General features: G+C 44.9%; 1 protein-coding gene across 10 annotated transcripts in view; it reads right to left on the reverse strand.

Annotated features, from left to right (window-relative positions):
• The window catches only part of CDK5RAP2 (CDK5 regulatory subunit associated protein 2), a 181,755-nt gene that overhangs the window by 83,600 nt on the left and 77,836 nt on the right, over window positions 1-20,319 (reverse strand). For all 10 annotated transcript variants that reach the window (XM_024762304.1, XM_024762298.1, XM_024762306.1 and 7 more), the window contains 3 exons: window positions 15,953-16,123; window positions 12,059-12,199; window positions 3,453-3,550 (listed from right to left, as the gene is read on the reverse strand). In XM_024762304.1, the coding sequence (XP_024618072.1) occupies window positions 3,453-3,550; window positions 12,059-12,199; window positions 15,953-16,123 (410 nt within the window). The remainder of the gene's footprint in view (window positions 1-3,452; window positions 3,551-12,058; window positions 12,200-15,952; window positions 16,124-20,319) is intronic.

Below are 20,319 nucleotides of genomic sequence, written 5' to 3' on the forward strand. Positions count from 1 at the left end.
GGAAGGAAAATAAACCATTATGTCTAATCTTCTATGCTTGCTGCTTTGAAGATGGTTCACTGTGAAGCAGCCTCCTTGCAAGGGAAGGGACCCTCCCAGCAGCCTGTACCTAGCTGCATTTCAAGACAATCATAATGATCAATTTGTAAGGCTGATGGAAACCTCACAGAGGTGTCACAGCACAGCACTCGCTTGGATGCGGTCAGGCTGCAGACACGTTTAACCAGTGGGGGAAGAAAGGAGATTGTTTTAGCGAAGCTCCTGCAATGAGGGCTAGGGAAAGCAACTGCTTCACTCCCTCTTCCATCTTCTGACAGGGTGAAAAGTACACAGCTGCTGCTCCTGCGTCTGTCATTCCTGTTTCCCCAACTCCACGATCTCTGCAAGGTGTGAGGAGTCGGTGGAACAAAAGGAGCTTCACTCAGAAAGAAAGGACAGCCCTGAGCCTTCCTCCTTCTGAAGTGGAGTGGGGGAGGAGCCGGAGGACGCACGCCCCCATAGTGCCACCGCTCAAGAGCCCCATGACTTTGGCGGTCAGCTAAACTGCCCGAGTCCTGCTAGCCTCATCCGTAAAGTGGGGACAGTGCCTTTCCTTCAAGAATGTTTTGAGGATTAAATGAGATGTTATAACGGAAAGAGCTCAGCACACTGCCTGACACACATGAGGTGCTCGACAAACATCACCTCCTTCCTTCCACGTATTCTATTTTTTTTTTTTTTTTTTTTTTTTTTGCGGTATGCGGGCCTCTCACTGCTGTGGCCTCTCCCATTGCGGAGCACAGGCTCCGGACGCGCAGGCTCAGCGGCCATGGCTCACGGGCCCAGCCGCTCCACGGCATGTGGGATCTTCCCGGACCGGGGCACGAACCCGTGTCCCCTGCATCGGCAGACGGACGCTCAACCACTGCGCCACCAGGGAAGCCTTCCACGTATTCTAATGACTCCCATACAGCAGACATTTACATGCCAAGCTTTCTGCTACTCCTGAGTTACAGGCGTGATTTTCATCTGGAGATGACTTAAACCCCCCAGGGCACATGTGGCAATTCTGGAGACACTGTTGGTTGTCACAACTGGGGCAGGGAGGGTGCTACTGCCATGTAGTGGCAAAAGCCAGAGATGTCACTAAACATCCTACGATGCACAAGACGGCCCCTCAAAACAAGCACAAAAAGTTATCTAGCCCCGAATCCCAACAGTGCTGAGGTTGAGAAAGCCTGAGTTATAGGCAAAGTACAAACTGTCCTTGTCCTCCAGATGAGAGCTGTCTCAGTAAGGGCCTGGGCTCAGGAGCCACGGAGATTTGAGCTCTGAGAATCCCTAAGTGTAGGAGCTTGGGAAATACCCTTAACATCTCCAAGAGCAGATTTCCACTTCCGTGATACGGGGTTGAAGTGTCACTGTGAGGAATAAATCGTAAAGGGAAAGGACCAGGCACTCAGCTGCCCTTGGTCAGTTCCTCCCTCCCGCTCCCCCTTTCCAACTTTAGTTACAAGTACGTCATACGTCTCCACAGTCATCCAGCTTTCACTGCCAGTTTCCAGAGAGTGAGCAATGCTGGAGTTACCCCAGGGGGCTCCACCGGCCTTAGCCCACAAGTCTGCCCGCTCGCTGGGGCAGGTCTGAAGGCTCAAAACCCCCTGCAAGCTGAGTTTATGCTCAGTGGCATACTGAGGCATATGGAGGCTTTTCACGCTGCTGTTAGTCTTAATAAACGTTACCATTTGTTGAGTGCTTACTATCTGCCAGGCAGAATTAGGACTTTACACATTATCACCTCGTTTCGAACAACCCTGGAAGGTAGGCAGGGAGGTAGGTAAACAGGTAGGTCTATAGGCAGGCCAACCTCGATTGCACAAATACATGTCCTGAGGCTCAGGGTGAAGAGTGACCTACCCAAGAGCTCAGAGCTGCTGAACGTATTTTGACTCGGAAGGTGAACAGGAAACCTTTTAAGCATCTCTATTAGTCACAGCCCTGACCCCCCTTGGTCCCATGCACCTTGTTATTCACTAAGGAAGAGCCTATGAAACTCAGAGCCGCCATCAGTGACGCTGAGGAAGCCTGACAGCGGCCACATCCACCCCAGGGCCTCTCGGTGCCCAGAGTCAGAACTGGCTCCCGTCGGAGTAGCCGCACAATTAAACCCGCTGTGCCCATTCCCCCTCTGAGGTTCCCGGCGCTACTCAACCCCTCCCCCAAGTGAAAATGACGAGCAGCTGAGGCTTCTCGAAAAAGCTCACTTTCAGAGAATTTCATCAGCATGTTTTCATTTTCCTTAAACTCGCTTCAGATTAAAAATCCTGAAAACTCATAACTTAGAAGAATTGGGAGGGGGTTCATCCGCAAACACTTCCCAAGTGCCTACTCCATACCAGCCCCCGTGACAGGCACTGGGAAATGCAGACAGCAAGACAGAACCCCTGCCCTGGGGGTGCTCACCTTCTAGGCCGAGACGCAGGCCACAGCAGCCAAGTAACAAAGGGAGGTGAGGGCGGCTGTGAGGGCAGAGGAACAGAGCAGGCCTCCTGACAAGGGGAACCCCTGAGGCAAATCCTCAAGGATGAGGGGGACGCAGAGCAGGGTGCAGATAGCTGCTGAAAGCAGAGACAGGAGACACCTGGCCCCGGAACAGTGAGGACCCCACTGGGGCTGGAGTGAAGGGCAGAAGAGAGGCAGCAGTGAGGGCTGGGTTTTCTTCACTTTTGATCATGGAAAATTTTAGACATTAGCACATGAAGACAAGTCAGTATAATGAGCCCCCCACACACACACCTGCCCACACCCCTGTCCCAACAACCAGGGAGCCGTGGCCAATCTCGTTCCATCGGTGTCCCCGCCTGCTCCCTGCGCTGCTATGCAGTGTGGAAATGAACCCCAGACATCATATCCTTCCACCTGTAACCATCCCAGTGTGCAGAGAGGTGACTCCTCCATGGGAGAAATCACTGAGGCCAACCCAGTGCTGGGCCAAGAGAGGCCCAGATGTGTCACTTGCCCGTGGACACAGGCAGGGCAGTGGCAAGACCACTAGCCTATAATCAGCTCTCCTCCCCACCTCTCATTGCACCAAATCACCTCGGCAATTCTGTGAAGACACCAGTCACTCCGAGTCACTTATGGAAAATAGGGATAATGATATTACTTACCTCACAGAACAGCAGTGAGGATTATAAAAGATAATACATGTGGAGGCACTTTCTAAATCTATAATAAAGTATTATAAAAACCTGAGTAATTAGTATTAATGATATTTTTATCCTACATTTGCTGCCAAAAAATCAGACAATTCCTGCTAGGAAATAGGTGTATCTGATTTAAATAAGGCAATCACCATCCGAGCACTTTACGCTTCGTAAGCAAAGTGGGAAGCTTCACTGCCTCAGCAACTACCAGCATTTATTCAGAATGTGTGTTATGCATGCGTGTGATGTCCAAACAGAAACCCTTACCTGCCTGAGTCCTGCAGAGATTTCACCAGGTGTGTATAGATGTCCTGCTCTCTCTTTAAGACCTGAATCAGCTCTTCATAGCCTAATTGTTGTTTTTCCTGAAAACGACAATGGGCATCTGACATTAAGAGAAGAATTTTGAAAGCGCACATCCTTACATTATGCAAACACATGTGGATAGTTCTGGTTTATAAATCCAAACAAAGGTGAACCCCTGTGCCAGGCTCCGGATCAGGCTGCAGTCAGAGGGCACCACCTGCAGGGGGAGTGGGGAATGACCGCACATCACTCACGGAGGAAGAAAGCCGAGCGCAGTGCTCCCGACAATACCCAACTGCCCTTCGTGAAACTTCCTCTGCCCGCCCCCGCCCCCGCCCCAACCCAGCTCAGAGCAGCTAGTCATTGTTTTCACAAAACTACAAAGAATGCCCTTCCACACTTGTTCTTGCTACAAAGAAAAGAAATTCATCAACCAAAACCTGACAAGTTTTAGGGACAAGGGACTTACATTAAAATAGTAGAGGTCAGGTGAGCCACGCTTTCAAGGCACCATGAACAGACTGATGATAAAGAGATCTGAGGGGGATCTCTGCCACTTACTAGCTCTGTGGCCTCAGCTAACCAGCTTAACAAACCCCTGTGAGGTTCAGGCTCCTCATCTATGAAGTGAGGATGTAATTTTGTGAATTTCACAAATGTGAAAATTTTTTTAGAGTTCAAATTTTGGCTCTGTCACTTCCTGGTTCTGGGACCTCAGGAAGTTACTTACTAGAGCCACCTGTAAAATGGTGGACAACAGCCACAACCTTATGGAGTTACAGAGCAGATACAAGTTCAATTGTGTGCTGGAAGGAATCAAGGATCCCAGGGGAAACGGCCAATTCCAGTACCGACGCAATGAAATTCAAAAGCAATCCACGTCTACAGCATTTTGTCACACCAGAAAATAAGGAAGTGTTTAAATAATGGAGCACTGTCAAAAGGATACAGGAGCCAGTTTGAAAAGGCCAAGCCTGGGACAATTGAGCATCAAAACAATGATAGTAACAGATTATAACCCACTGAGTGAAACAGAAATTCACGTCCACACGGACATGAGTAAATGAGTACATGGGAAGAAGAACGGGCTTTTCTTTACAGAACAACTAATAAATGTAGAAGGAATAATGGAATTAGAAGAATCACCATTTGCTAACCATCATGGTAAGAAATTATTCAGCCAAGAAACATAAAAGGAGGCTAAAACTAACGGGTGCAAGTTTGAAGAAGATCAGCGTATTTACATAGACTCAAAATACCTCCCCTCAAATACTTACTAATTACAAAGGAAAAAAGAGTAACTGCATAGTCGAGACACCATGCAGGCACCACCTTCACAAAGTTAACCCAAGTCAGCATGGCCGGTAATGCTTAGGTAACAAACCTAAGCTGTGTACTGTCGGATGGACACACCGAGGACACAGCTCTGGTCCTGTGACACTCCTGCCAAGGGTGCCTCACCTGAAGCCAGGCACCAAGAAACATCAGACAGACCCAACTAAAGGACACTCCACGACAGAACTGGCCTGGACACTTCAAAAGTCTCAGGGCCGTGAAAGTCAATAGACTGAAGTCTACTAAATGCAACACAAGATCCTGAATTGGCTCCTTCCACTACAAAGGGCTTTACGGGACAGCTGGTGAGACACGAATGAGCCTGAGGGTTCGATGGTAGTCTGAGGGTCTCTGCTCAGTCCCTGGCTGTGACGGCTGTGCTGTGTCATACAGGAAAAGGTCCCTGCTGACACGAAGTACACACTCAAGTATTCAGAACTGACAGGGCTTCACACAGGCAACTTACTCTCAGATGGCTCAGGACAAGCAAAACCCTTTACTCTTGTAACTTGCCTATACATCTGATATTATTTCAAAATAAGAAGAAAATGTTAAAATAAAGAAGTAAAGTGTGCAGGACACCTGGCACAGCGCCTGGCGCAGACTAGAAGCTCCTTAATGCTAGGGAGACACTGGGTCAGTGGAGAGAGAGGGGCTGCAAGCAGCCCTTGTGTCTCGTGGACTCAGCCTGTCACCTAAAGTTCAGATAATGACCTAGGATAGGGCTTCCAACCCTGATGAAAACTCAAACATGAACGAGGAGAAAAAGGTACATCTTTATTTCCGCTAACCTCTAACTGAAATTTAGCGTTTCCTTCATTTAGGGGTTGAAGGAACACTGTTACTGCTACAAACCATAGTAGTACTGGGTGTTTTCCTGAGATTTTGTCATCAAAGGAAATAGTTACTTTGTATATGTTGCAAGTATCTCAAAATATTTATTCTCATCACTACCTCAAAACTACAGCAGCCACTCTGTTCACCACTAGATCTTGTTATTTAACACATTAATAAAGAAGCACCATTTCTACAGCTGATTTTTTTTTATTTTGATAACCAAATTTCAAAATAATTGGTTTCCTTTATAATCCTGTGCACATATTTTGTGCATTTAAATTCTTTTCCAGGGAAGAGGTCCTTGGCTCCAGCACACTACCCAAGGGATGCAGATGGCAAACAGGTTAGCAGCCCCTGACCCAGGAGAACGCTGCTGTGCTTCTAGCCCTGAACGAAACAAGGCAAAGGCACCACCTGCCAACTGAGGGTTTTAAATGCTAACCCACCAGTTTGGTCATGAGAAGCTGGCCACCCACACTGCTAGAAATGTCAGGCCCTTTTGTAAATCGTGCCACATGACACTGGCACAAGGAGCTCCCACCTGCCTTCTGTACACAGTCACCAGTGTCAGCTCCCACCCGTACACACCGCACGTAGACAGAGGGCCCCAGGGGAGCACCTGGGAGGAATTCACCCGGGGATCAAGACAAAGAGGCTACCATGTCCTCAGGATGTCAGCCGTGGTACAAAGTGCTCTCCAGCATTTTCTCATTTAATCCTCACAAGCCAGTGAGCTCAAGCATTACCACTCTCCCCATTTTGGTGATGAGGGAACCGAGGCACGGAGTCAGGGTGGTGAGGCAGGGTGTGGACCCAGGCAGCCAGGCTCCAGGGCCTGTGCTCTTTGGTCCACCCGTGAATGACCCATGATGGATGCAAAGCACTGGGAGTTTGACAAAGGTGACACAGTCGCTGTCAGCCACATAAAGGCCAGGCAACAGTGACGATGAAAATAAGAAAACCTACTGCTTCTTGAGCGTCTACCACCAAGGGCAGGGACTGTTAAGAGCGTGTGACCTTGAACAAGTTACTCAATCTCTCTGTGCTTCGATATCCTCGCCTGTAAGTAGAGGTAATAATTCTATATATCTCATAGGGTTGTGAAACAGATTAACTGAGCTAATCTATACAGAATTCTCACATGGATGCCTGGCACAGAGTAAACACTTAAGGAGTGTCAACCATAACTACCATTCCTACGCTCCGATGCTAGGCCAGGTCCTTTACATAGGTCATCTCTAATCACAATAACGACCAAGGAAGTATATTAATCTTCCCACTTTTCAGATGAATAAACTGATTCTCTGAGGGGACAGGTCATGTGTTTTAGTCCATTCAGCTAATAAGTGGCAGTCAGAATTTGTGCTTAGATAAGTAACCAACCAAGAAGGACTAGGAAAAAACATGAATAAATGTGGACCTCAGGTGGATGTGGGAGACTCAGCTGTGGGATGTACATATCCAGTGAAAGAATCCCGACCCTGTATATATATATATATACATATATATATACATATATGTGTATATATATATATATTTTTTTTCTTTTTTTGCGGTATGCGGGCCTCTCACTGTTGTGGCCTCTCCCATTGCGGAGCACAGGCTCTGGACACGCAGGCTCAGCGGCCATGGCTCACGGGCCCAGCCGCTCCGCAGCATGTGGGATCTTCCCAGACCGGGGCACGAACCCGTGTCCCCTGCATCGGAAGGCGGACTCTCAACCACTGCGCCACCAGGGAAGCCCGCGACCCTGTATCTTAACTGGATCACCGTGGGCCTGGCTGGAAGCCACTGCGGTGCACGGCCTGGGTGCCCGGCTTGGTTTCCCTCCCCTCCTTTCAGGCAGCCATTCCAAACCTTCACCAGGTTTTCCAGGTCACTGCTCACCTCAGCCCCCACCCTCCACCTGCCAGCCGGCCACACCTGTGCTTGCTTTCCTGCCCTTCCATCTCCGTGGAACCAGGAAACTCCCTCCTCCTCCTCACAGACCACGCTCCATCAGTCGAGCCCTCTCCACTGACACCCTCCATGGTCCCTTACAGAGACCCTCATCCAGCCCCACGGCACCCTGGTTCACCTTCACCCGGAGCTCGCGTACCGACCACGTGTTCACAGGCCTGGGGACCCCTTGCGGGCAGCAGCACCCCGAGGCAGGCACAGTGCTTGCCACAGATGCTCGCTGAAATGCTGATTAAAAAGGTAAGAGGGGAACACAGGGACCAATGTGACTCTTCAGAGCAGAGATTCCCGTGGCTATTTTGCATAATGGAAGTCAGAGTGAGTCAACGTCTTCCTAGAAGCAAACTGCTCACCCATGTTAAATAAATGAACTCTTCAGAGCCATTTGGGTCCCATTGCATCAATCACCTGCTCCCCTGCGCTGAATCATGCCCCATTAGAATGACGTCATTTGGCTCCCTCGGCAGAGCTGGCAAACCAGTGGGTCTCCTCGGCACAGAGGCAGAGGGCCAAGTGGCCCAGAGGGGGGCCCCTGCTCAGCAGGAGCAACCAACCCCCGTCCCCTACCCTCTGCCCGCCATCCCCACTCTCCACCTGCCCCCTCCACCTTGCCTCTCCAAACAAGACAGAGCCCCAGAGTCTACGACCTTTGGCATCTGTGAGACTCTCCGGTATGTTCCCAGTAAACACTCCCTTTCATCGTTGTTTTGCTCAAACTCCTCAGCGTTGGATCCTACAGCTTGCAATCAAAAGAACCTTAGCAAATACACTCACATTATTTTTAATCCTCTCAGGAGGCAGGCATGTAACTCCCCATTTACAGATTAGGAAGGTGAGCTTCAGTGAGAGGAGGTGACTTGCGCAAGATCACAGAGTTAATAAGCGGCAGAACGGACATTCTGACACCAAAGCCGAGGCATTTTCTACTCCACCATAGTTTCCTCAATGACTTGAAGGAAACGTATGTAATGGGCAGACCACAATCTGAAGAGGCAGCAGATATGTAAAGAGAGACCTTAATGGCTCACTTCTTGGTAATCAGGGCAATTTAGTGGCCTGGTAGACAGATGGTGTCTATTTCAGTAGCTATATCACAGCTCTGCAACAAAGACATTTATTTTAATACTCAGGAAATTCAGCTGCAATGTCCCAGCCATGTCAATAGCCAAACTATAAATCTCTGGCTGCAGCAAGTTAAATATGGTCAGTGTGCTTTACTCTCTGTTCTTCAATTCCCTGGTCATCTAGCATTAATTCTCAGGATCACACATGATTAGAAGGAAAACAGACTGCCCAGAGCCAACGGAGACATCATCACAGCCTCAAGTTCTTCATAGAAATGGGCAGAGGATAAACCCAAAATCAACACAAAATGGCCAAGGGCAGAGCAGAATAAATCCGTGTTTCCTACAAAGAAAGAACTACAACCTGAAAAGTATACCTTTCTCGGGGGGAAAATACCGTAGGTTGCAACAGCTGGGATTTCTTAAACTGACACCTAGAAATTTTCAATTCCTAAATGATCATTTATAACCTTTTATCCTCGATTTGCAATTACTCTTGCAGAACAGAATTAAAACCTTTGCTAAAATATGTAGGTATTTTGCACAGTTGTTTAAGCATCACCAGGATCTAAAATATGACTGAAATGCCCATGGGATGACTTTATACTTGTGTTTCTAAGAAGTACAGACAGCGGCCAGCACAAAAAACTAAAAAACAGTGCGGTACAGATGATCAAACTAGTGACATGAAATATTAAAATACTCTGTTAGTAAATTTAGAAACATTTTGTTCAACATTTAGACACTTTTTACATATCTAAAACATGATTCAAAATAGTAAAGTTTAACTAAATGTATTCAAATTAGTGATTATTTGTCCATCTAAAACACCTGATGGGCTGCTATCTTGTTTCAAAACAGACTGTGCCTCGTGAAAAGATGCTCAACATCGCTAATCATTAGAGAAAATGCAAATCCAAACCACAATGAGGTACCACCTCACAGTGGGCAGAATGGCCACCACCAGAAAGTCTACACATAATAAGTGCTGGAGGGGGTGTGGAGAAAAGGAACCCTCCTGCACTGTTGGTAGGAATGTAAATGGGTGCAGCCACTATGGAAAACAGTATGGAGGTTCCTTAAAAAGCTAAACAGAGGGCTACCATGTGATCCTGCAATCCCACTCCTGGGCATATATCTGGAGAAAACTCTAATTCAAAAAGGCACATGCACCCCAATGTTCACAGCAGCACTATTCACGACAGCCAAGACATGGAAGCAACCTAAGTGTCCATCGACAGCTAAATGGATAAAGAAGATGGAATGGAATGTTACTCAGCCATAAAAAAAGAATGAAATCATGCCACTTGCAGCAACATGGATGGACCTAGAGATGATCATACTAAGTGAAGCAAGTCAGAAAGAGAAAGACAAATATATGATATCACTTATATGTGGACTCTAAAACAATACGATACAAATGAACTTATTTACAAAACATAAAGAGACTCACAGACATAGAAAACAAACTTATGGTTACCAAAGGGGAAAGGGGGAGGAGATAAATTGAGAATCTGGGATGAACAGATACGCCCTACTATATATAAAATAAACAACAAGGACCTACAATATAGCACAGGGAACTATATTCAGTATCTTGTAATAACCTATAATGGAAAAGAATCTGAAAAAGAATATATGTACACACACACACACACACACACACACACACACACGTGTATAACTGAATCACTTCGCTGTATACCTAAAGCTAACACAACATTGTAAATTAACTATACTTCAATTTTTAAAAAACAGTTAAACAAGACTGTGTCTGATTATGGGTTAACGTGCATCTTAATATCCAACTAAATTTGGTCAAAATAAAGGAACTATTCACAAAATAAAGCAACTAAATCACAAAACATTAGCCCTCTAAGGTTTAGTTACTGGACTTGCCCAAGGTCACTCAAGTGAAGTGACAGAACCAAGAGAGGAATCCAGGCCTCCAGACTTCCGGCCCAGCCCAATGGCCAAAGTCCTCGCTGACATTCTTATTCAAGAGGGATGGCAAAACGCAAATCCACAAATGGTCAGAGTTAAGAAGGAACTCCCACCGCTCAGGCAGCGGTGCGCCCCAGGACCAGAGCTGATACGGAGCGGATACACAGTGCAACGGCCGGTACCGGTGCTAAAATACTGAAACACGTCTACACCAGTTGTAAACTAACCCCTGATCCATACACCCCAGCCACCCCAGCCCCTCTCCAAGACCCAGGAACTACAGGGTTGGTGCCTGGCACAGGAGGAGGCCTCTGGGACCCCACTCCAGCCCTAGCGCCTGAGTCTGTTCTGATGGCTGTGCCCGTGCTATACTGGTTGTTAATTATTTTGAGAATCATCCTTCACAAAAACCACAAGTCATGATCAGAGTCATTCATCAGAGAAAAATCTGCATAACAATTCCCTGTTTTCTGAACGTATGTACTTAATTAAAGCCAGGCTTTAAAAAAACCAACAAACCTTGGCCGACAGTGAATGCCTTTCTTTCCCATCTCTGGCTGCCTAGCTGTATTACAGGCAAGCTCACGTCAGAACAATCTGGACGTATCTCCACAAACCAGTATCATCAGTCATTCAATCAACAAACGTCCACTGAGCCAAGCACTGGGATTCAGACAGGAACACCAGTTCCCTTCCCCTGAGGTGCCTCCTGGGGTGCGCAGGGCTCCAGGGAGGGGAAGCACCAAGGCGGCTCCGTAACGTCAACCCAAGGGCTAAGCGCTACGGTGGATGGATGTGCAAAGTGCCGCACAAGGGGGTGGACAAGGAGACGTCGCCTTCAGCAGGCCAGGCAAGGAGCCCAGAGAAGGTGACACCAGAGCGGCAGCCCTAGGGGTGTGCAGGAGCCACCAGGTCAACAAGGAAGAAGGTGGCATTCCAGGCAGATGGAACAGCATGTGCAAAGGCACAGAGAGGTACAAACACGGAGTTTTCGGGAATCTGCAGGAAGTGAGGTGTTGTTAGAGATGATGGGGAATGAAAGAAAAGGAGAATGGAAAGCTAGCTTGGGGCCAGATCACGAAGGGCCTGCTGTGCCATTGTAGGTGTGCATGGAAATGTTCAAGTGGGAAATGTTCTTACCTCGAGATTACACAGTTCTTGAGAGAGCTGCCCCCAGGAGGGCAAACATGAGGCTCATCTTTGAACAAGCTCTAGTTTCTCGGTTTCCTGAGCAGTGCAAATACTAACACTCAGCTGAAGGATACTAATCTGTAAGGAGGAAAGACTGAGAACCCCTCCTCCTACCTGCTGTAAGCTCATTTACCAGCACAAGGGCCTTGGAGGATCTTTAGGTCAGAGGAATCATCAAATATGTGTCAGGAAAGGATATGAATTTGCATGTGAATGTCCAATTTCAGTCGAGCTTACCTCAGAGAAGATGCTTTTGCTGCCTGGTGACTGAGAAGAGCACTTTTCTGTTATTAAGTCTTCACTCCTGAAATCGAGATCCCCCGCAGTCATTAAATAACGGTTCTGCTGTATTGCTTCCAAGTCTTTTTCATTGAATTTCTAAGGAAGAAAACAAATCATAAGGAAGTTGTCATCAAGAAAAAAATACTAAGCGATGGTCCCAAACTCTTTAAGGGAAGATTTACTGTTTTTCACAATCTAAACAATTTCCACCATCCCCAAATATTAGGCAATTACAAATGGTAATGCAATCCCTTTGTGCATTATTACAACCAGGAGCGCAGCACGCCAGCAAGGCACAGGCAAGGCCAGTGGCAGTCATTACAAACCTCCCCTCTCGCCACCACTGGGACACCTCCCAGCGGGTACAGAAGACAAAGCCCAGGCTCTGGCCCCACGACCCAGGCTCCAATCCTGGGTCCTCCTTGGCCAGGGTGTGATTTCTGAGTCTGTTTCCCATGCTACAGGGTTAGTGCAGTGATTAGAGGGACTGTGTACCAAAACCCAACAAAGTCTAGACGCTCCTGAAACATTACAAATTTGACAAAACTTGAACCGTCCATATCTACGAGGAGATTTGACTTCCAGGAAGAAAAAGGCAAGACTGCAACTACTTTGGGGGTCTGGTCACAGGTGAAAGCTCCTCCTTCACGATGAGACACACTACAGCCCACTTCACCAACCCCTTCAGGCGAGGTCACATCCAACGATACTACAGGCCCGGAAACCACTTCTCTGGTCTTTTGGCCAAATTCAAGCACAGAAATCTATTCCTAACAATTTAAAACCTGGTAACTCCTGAACTAGGTGTCCGTCCACTCTCTGTGGGAAATTAAGGGTGAGAACCTCATCTCATTCCTAATCACCCATCAGAATTAATTCATCATGTCAAACATTTCTAAAATAGCTGAACACAAACAAGAAAGTAGAAGCAATTTTTTGTAAAAACCCATTGAACTGTAACAGGAAGCACTGGGAATCAAATAACCAAAACAGACATTCTAGAATTACCATCATGCAGTTGTGCTTGAGTTACAATTTTCATTTTTATTTCTTAAAAGTCCAACTATACCTACACATTAACAAATGGGCCCACAAGGCTTAGAAAGGAACAGCCACCCCTAGCTCGCCACTTCTCACCTCTGAGTCCCACTCGCAGAATTTCTGACTCTACTGATTCTGTTATTTCTGTTATTTACTTCCATGTTGCTATTACAATCTCCTATGCTCACACTGCTTGATTTCCTGAGGTTAGATTTTATTAACTGGCTCCTGTCATAGAAGTTTAAGGATGTAGCTCTCACATCATCCACCCCCCAACGCTTTTCCTAATAGTTACATCACGATTTTGGTTAAATCAACATTCTGCATTTACGTGATTATGGCCACGCACATACTGTCCACAGCCCAGCCAAATGGTGTTCCATGGTGACATTTCCGTTCATGTTTAATTCCTTGCTTTTCTTGGAATTAGCAACAACTGCTTTGTTGTGTTTACTTAGTTCATAAAACTAAATCATGTACTTAGTGTTAATTTATCTCCAAACTTATAAATTCTTCTACATGGAGTCAAGACACATCAGGTGAATGATGGGCTCTATTTCAGTTTCTTGAAAAAATCCCAACTAAGCCCTCCCTCAACGGCTCAAATCTGGGCTTCCACGTAAGTGGCTGGGATCTCGCTTCCCCCCTACTTTCTGGATCCCATTCTGTGTTACTTCCTCGCTTGTACGGACTCGTCCTCCAGCAGTTTCCTGCAAGGAGCACATGGAGGCAGATGATTTTAGGCATGAAATATCTGAAATTGCCTTTATTCTGCCCTCACTCTTGCTGCCAACTTGGCTGACTACAGAATGCTGGACTGGAAACCACTTTTCCTCAAAACTCTGAAAGCACTGCTCTCCTGTCTCCTGGCTTCCAATGTTTTTGTTTTTTGTTTTGTTTTAACATCTTTATTGGGGTATAATTGCTTTACAATGGTGTGTTAGTTTCTGCTTTCTAACAAAGTGAATCAGCTGTACATATGCATATGTTCCCATATCTCCTCCCTCTCGCGTCTCCCTCCCTCCCCTGGCTTCCAATGTTGCTGCAGAGAATTCTGATGTCATTTCGGGTCTGGGTCCTTTGTATGGGACCTGTTATTTTCCTCTCTCTGGAAGCCTTTCAGATCCTCTCTTTGCCCCTGTGTTCTGAAATTTCACAATGACACAGGATTGTGAAATTGCGATAGAGGTCTTTCTTCATTCACCGTGCCAGAAACCGAGCAGGCCCTTTCAAGGTAGAGATATCTGCCCTTGCATTCTGAAAAGCTTTCTCCTATTACTTTGAACTTTTCCTTCCCTCTGCTTTGCCTCTTCTATCTTTCTGGAACTTTTGTTCGTCATATATTGGAGCCCTTGACTCGAGCCTCTGATTTTCTTATCTTTCTTCTCTCATTTGCTCACCTTTTTGTTCGTTTCTGTGTTTAACTATATTTTCTGGAAGATGTACTTGACTCTCGTGCAACTTTTCTAACTCTTTTATTAGGCTCTTTATATCTGTAATCATACTTCCAATTTCCAATAAGGCCATCCCTCTTTTTCCCAAATATCTTTTTTACCAGATCCCGAACTCATTCTTATCTGAAGATGTTACAGTATTGAGTTTGTTGAAAAGCTGTCTAGTTTTCTTCTCCGCCTCCACTGTTTGTTTCCTCTACGTAGCTTTGTTCTGTCTTTGTCTTTCCTCTCAGACGCTTTTCTCCTGTTTGAGGAACTCGGGCCCCCCACGTATCTTTAAGGGTAGAAGTGTCCAGAAGCTCTGTGAGTGTGGAAAAGGTACCTCAACGGCAGCCTCACTGTGAGGTGATCAGGCGGGGACTCGGCTGTTTTGTTGAAGGACCCCCTACTGTCAGTCAGCATCTTTCAGTCTTCTGGGTCCACAGAGGACTCTCCGTGCTGGTACGCACACTTCCACTCCTTCTCACTGAGGGATCCACTCCTGTTTTCAGCTGCACCTGGTGAGCCGCAGGCCAGAGCTTCCCTGGTTTAAGGTCCCCACAGAGTAAACCTCCCATATAGTGCTGGTGACAATAAGGCCACCTAACTGCCCAGCATTCCAGCAACCTCTGTTGCTGACAAAGGTACCAGGTACCCCCACTGCCCACTGAGCCTTCCTGGGTTCTGTAGGATTAATCAGCTTCTTCTTGTTGGCTTTTCATCCCCAAGGCATGAGGCAGACGGGAGAAAGCTGAATCCTATGTAGTTACCACTTATCATTCAAACAGCAACCTGCCCTTTCACCATTCCCATTCTCCTGGTCCTGTGCGTTTATACCTTTTCACCCCTTCACCGTCACGTTAATGAGGCTTCAGGAGGAAGCAGTGTTAAACACGCACGTTCACTCCACCATGGTTACCCGTAATTCTGAGCTGAATCAAAAATCCAATATACCATCAAACGATAAGGGTAGTCCAAGACAAAAAAGGAACAGATAGAAGAAAAATACAGAGGAGTGAGACAGCATGGCACAAAGGAAAGCCAGTACCGCAGCAGAAGGCTGGCGCTAGAGCAAAGCAGGCCAGGGCCTGAATCGGGCCCTGCCGTTTACTAGTCACATGACCCAGGACAACTCCCTTCTCTTCTCGAAGCTTTCGTTTCTACAAACTTACCTCCCTGGTGGCTGAGGTCCAAATGGCATAAAGAAAGCTCTACAGCGCTCCGATAAATAACAGTGAAGACCACAGTCTTTTTTTGCCCAGCCTTACCTTTTTATAAGCATTCCTGTAAAAAAGTTTAAAAAACAAAGCAAAACAAAAAAAAACCTACGCCGAAGTCAAAAGATTTAAATACAAAAGAAAAACTGTTGTGGTACCTGAAGCAACAAGTCCTTCTGACTGGCACTTTCTGTTAGACTTCTGATCACTTGCTCTTGACGGTGCAATTTTTCATTACTTTCATTCAAAAGACTCTTGTAACGATTCTCCACTGCTTTCTCTCTTTCATTCACTTCACTGCGTAATTTCTCAACTTCATTTCTAAGGTCCTACCAGAAGAAAAAAGAAAAAATGGAATTTACTTGACAAAAGTTTCAAGGGAATCTTTCACCTGTTTACCTTACTGCTGTAAGAGAGCAAGCTCAATAGATACATTTAACAAACGTGAGCTTCCTTCTCATTTAAAGTCTTATAAAAACCAACTTTTAAGAATAATAAATTTGGGGAAAGCTTCAATGCACAGACATTTATCACAAAATTATTAACAATACTGAAAAACCAGAAAGAAACTAAATGTCTAAATCTAGCAACAGAGAATTAATTATAAAAAGCATATGGGGGACTTCCCTTGTGGCGCAGTGGGTAAGACTCTGTGCCCCCAATGCCGGGGGTCTGGGTTCGATCCCTGGCCGGGGAACTAGATCCCACGTGTGTGCTGCAAATAAAAGTTTTATGGTATAAAAAAAAATCACAATTATGAGTAAAAACAAAGCAGGATACTATGTAATATGATGCGACTGTTTTCTAAGCGTTTACACAAAATATTGTCAAGGCTATGGGGAAACACACCAAAATAATGACAGTATCCCCAAGTAGAGGGATTATGGGTGACTTTGCATTGATTTTCATTTTTCTGAGTTTCTAAAATCTCTAAGTCTGTATTACTTTCATAATCAGAAAATAAAACCGTCTTAAAAAATGACATTTATAATAACATGGAAAATGCTGATGTTATTTTGTTAAGGAAAAAAACAGAAAATAAACAGTATACAGTGTGATTTTTAACTACCTCAAAATCTGTACTATTTATAATATTGAAGCACTATTCATAACAGCAAAAGGCTGGAAACAACCCGGATGTCCACCCACAGAGGAACAAACTCTGGTGCATTCTCACAGCGGAGCCCTCTGAAGCTATAAAGGAAAAGGAGTGAGGACTCTACAGATATCCCGCCCTCAAGTAATCTTCTAAACATATTGCGCAGGTGGGCATGTGGGGTGGAAAGTGGTGTGGACCCCAAGAGAAAAAAAAGTATGTCTAGCATACTGCCATTTATTTAACCATAAATATTGGCTGCCTATACGGAAAAGGAGAGGACAAGGTACAGGAGAGAGTAGACTCACTTTACAGATGTGCCAGTGAAGTTGTTTAAATGTTTAGATAATTATTTTAAAAATAAAATAATAATCTCCTAAAACTAAAAGCAAAAGAAACAGAAAAAGAATTTAACTGTGTATCAAGGTGACTGGTTAACCAACCAGAGAGGAATGATCTCAGTAACGTAAAAGCAGACTAATTTGTACACCCCTAGTGGGATATTTCTCCAATGTCAAAGGGACTGCTGCAAAAATCGTAAACTGTTTTCAGTAATCGTGTTGCAGGAAATAATATTCGTATTGTTCCTCTGAAGCTGTGTGCATAGATATATACACATTTATTAACTAAGTAATTATCACTATCATAAGAACCAAGCCTCAGAGAAAACAAATACAAATATAAAAGAAGTTAAAACATGTAATTCTAAATTTGAATTGGAAATACGAATATGAACTTACATTTTATTTCTTTCCTTTCACTGAAAAAGCCTAGAATCAGTATCCTCCCTAGCATGCAGGCTGTAGTCTCTCGATATCATTGCTCACCAAAAAACCCCAACAGGGTTCTTTAAAACAGTGGTTCTCAAAGTGTAGTCCCTAGAACGGAGTTAGCAGCACCACCTGGGAACCCCAAATGCAAATCACTGGGCCCTAACCCACACCTATTAAATCAGAAACTCTGAAGGGAGGGAGGGAGGGCCCAACAATCTGTGTTTTAATAAGCCCTCCAGGTGATTCTAAATCACACCAGAGTTTGCCTTATAGAAAGGGATGATTCCAGGCCTGGGGCAGGAATATATAGTATGAGCTCAGACATCTTATCATGTCAGAAAGGAAGGAAGCTGTCAAAGACTACACATTCACATCCAGAGAACTCAGGAATCAACTCGAATAAGCTCTTTCACTGTCGAAAGATAGGACAATTAGAATATCAAGGATAATGACAATGAATTAAAATACATCAAAAATGTTAAAAAGCTATGAGTTCATAATAATTAAAAAATAAAAAACCTTTTGGTCACTGTGATAGGCAGAATTACGGCCCCCCAAAGATGTTCACATCCTAATCCCCAGAATCTCCGACTATGCTGAATTACAGGGTAATAAAAGTTGAAGATGGAATGGAGGTGGCTAATCAGCTGACCTTAAAATAGAGATTATCCAGGTGGGCCCAACATAATCAAAGATCCTTAGAAGTGGAAGACGGAAGCACGAAAAAGACTCCACCAGCCATTGCTTGCTTTGAAGATGGATGGGAGTCATGGGTCTAGATGTGCAGACAGCCTCTAGAAGCTGGAAAAAGCAAGGAAATGGATCTTCTCCTGGAGCCTTCAGAAGGAACACAGCCCTGCCATGGTAAGACCCACTTCAGATTGCTGACTTCCCGAACTACAGGGTAGGTTTGTGTTGGTAAGCAGCCAAGGGTGTGGTGATTTGTTACAGCAGCAAGAGGAAACCAATACAGTCACCTTTAGAAGATTTTAGGGAATTCTTCCATTGTCTTTCTTGTATGAACTACACCCCAGAGTAACTAAATACATAATGAAAAACAAATTTTTCTTCATACAAGTATACAGCTATAAAAGAAGAAGGAATGATGAAATTAAATTATCACCATTTTGCAAACAATCATCCATGGCTAGTAACATCACAAAAACAGGGACTATCAGATACAATGTACCTCCTGCTGGAAGTACAAATGACCACCTATGATGTAATCTTGCCAAAAAATTAAACCTGAATTTGATCGTGCACCTTATCTAACTACCAATTTACTAGAAATAAAAGTCAGCAGAGGAACAAGTTGAATGACATTACAAAAATACAATCAGCAAGATCCAGAATGTGGAAAACAATAAAGGACAAAGGACCCAACTTATTCAACAAATAAATTTCAGAGAAAAAAAAGGAGAGATAACCTGTAGATTAAATAATAATTAAGAAAGTTAGGGAAGGCTAGTGTGAACTCACAAATTCATACTGATTCTACTGATTCATTCTGAGTTCATTCTAGCGTCCTTTTCTTAATACACACACACAAACACATGCACACTTGCTCACACACAGAGATGGACATAGAAATAAATACAGATGTGTATGTGCATGTATGCAAACATATTTTCAAGCTCTGTCTACTGCCAAGGCCTAGAAGTACTGACACCCCAGTAGTAATGAGGATACCTGTCATTCAGATCTTGGTTCCTAAATATCATTCTCCAATAAAAGAAACCAGAGACCCTTAGAGAAATGGTTGATTCCCGGATTGGGTTAGGGAAAATACAAGAGGAGTCCAGGACATCCTGTGACCCTAACAAGTATGGAAGTGCTCAAGAAATGTTAAAGACACAGGAATCAGTTTGAAGGAGTTCCCAATGGCCGTATCTGGGCCAATCTGAACAAGAAAATAAAACACGATAGTAACGGCTTAACAACCTACAGAATAGAACAAATATCCATGAATCCATACGGATATAAACAACTATACAATAAATAACTGCAGGAGAAGGGGCAGCCCTTCCTTACAGTAGAATTACAACTAATAAGTGTAGAAGGAATGATGGAAAATCACCACTAAGCAAACACCACAGTAATGACTGTTGTAGGTAAGGGTCATCAATAAGATTCTTAAAACTATGAGGAGAAACAAGACATTTACATAGTGTCAAAGTATTTCCCCCCAAAATACTTATCACAAATGGAGAATAGTAACTTTACTGCGGAGAAACCCAGGAGACCCCCACCTTAACCAAGTGACCAACACTAACTGCACCAGAAATAAGACGGATTGACATTATACACCTCCAGATATGACATATCTCGTCTATGCTATTCTTGCCAAAAATGTATAACCTCAACCTAATCATGAGAGAAACATCAGACAAGCCCAAATTGAGGGACAGTAACAAGATAACTGATCAGTACTCTGCAAAGGAGTCAAGGTCACAAAAGACAATGACTTGAGCAACTGTCCCAGATTAGACAAAACTAAGGAGACCTGACAATTAAAGGCAATGTGGATCCTGGACCAGAAAAGGGGCACTAATGGGAGAACTGGCAAAATTCAAATACAGTCTGCAGATAACAATATTGTATCAGTGTTAATCTCCTGATTCTGTTGAGCGTTCCATAGTTATGTGAAACGTGAACA

Source organism: Neophocaena asiaeorientalis, unplaced genomic scaffold (assembly GCF_003031525.2).
Source record: "Neophocaena asiaeorientalis asiaeorientalis breed wild unplaced genomic scaffold, Neophocaena_asiaeorientalis_V1.1 scaffold78, whole genome shotgun sequence".
NCBI classification, from domain to species: domain Eukaryota; kingdom Metazoa; phylum Chordata; class Mammalia; order Artiodactyla; family Phocoenidae; genus Neophocaena; species Neophocaena asiaeorientalis.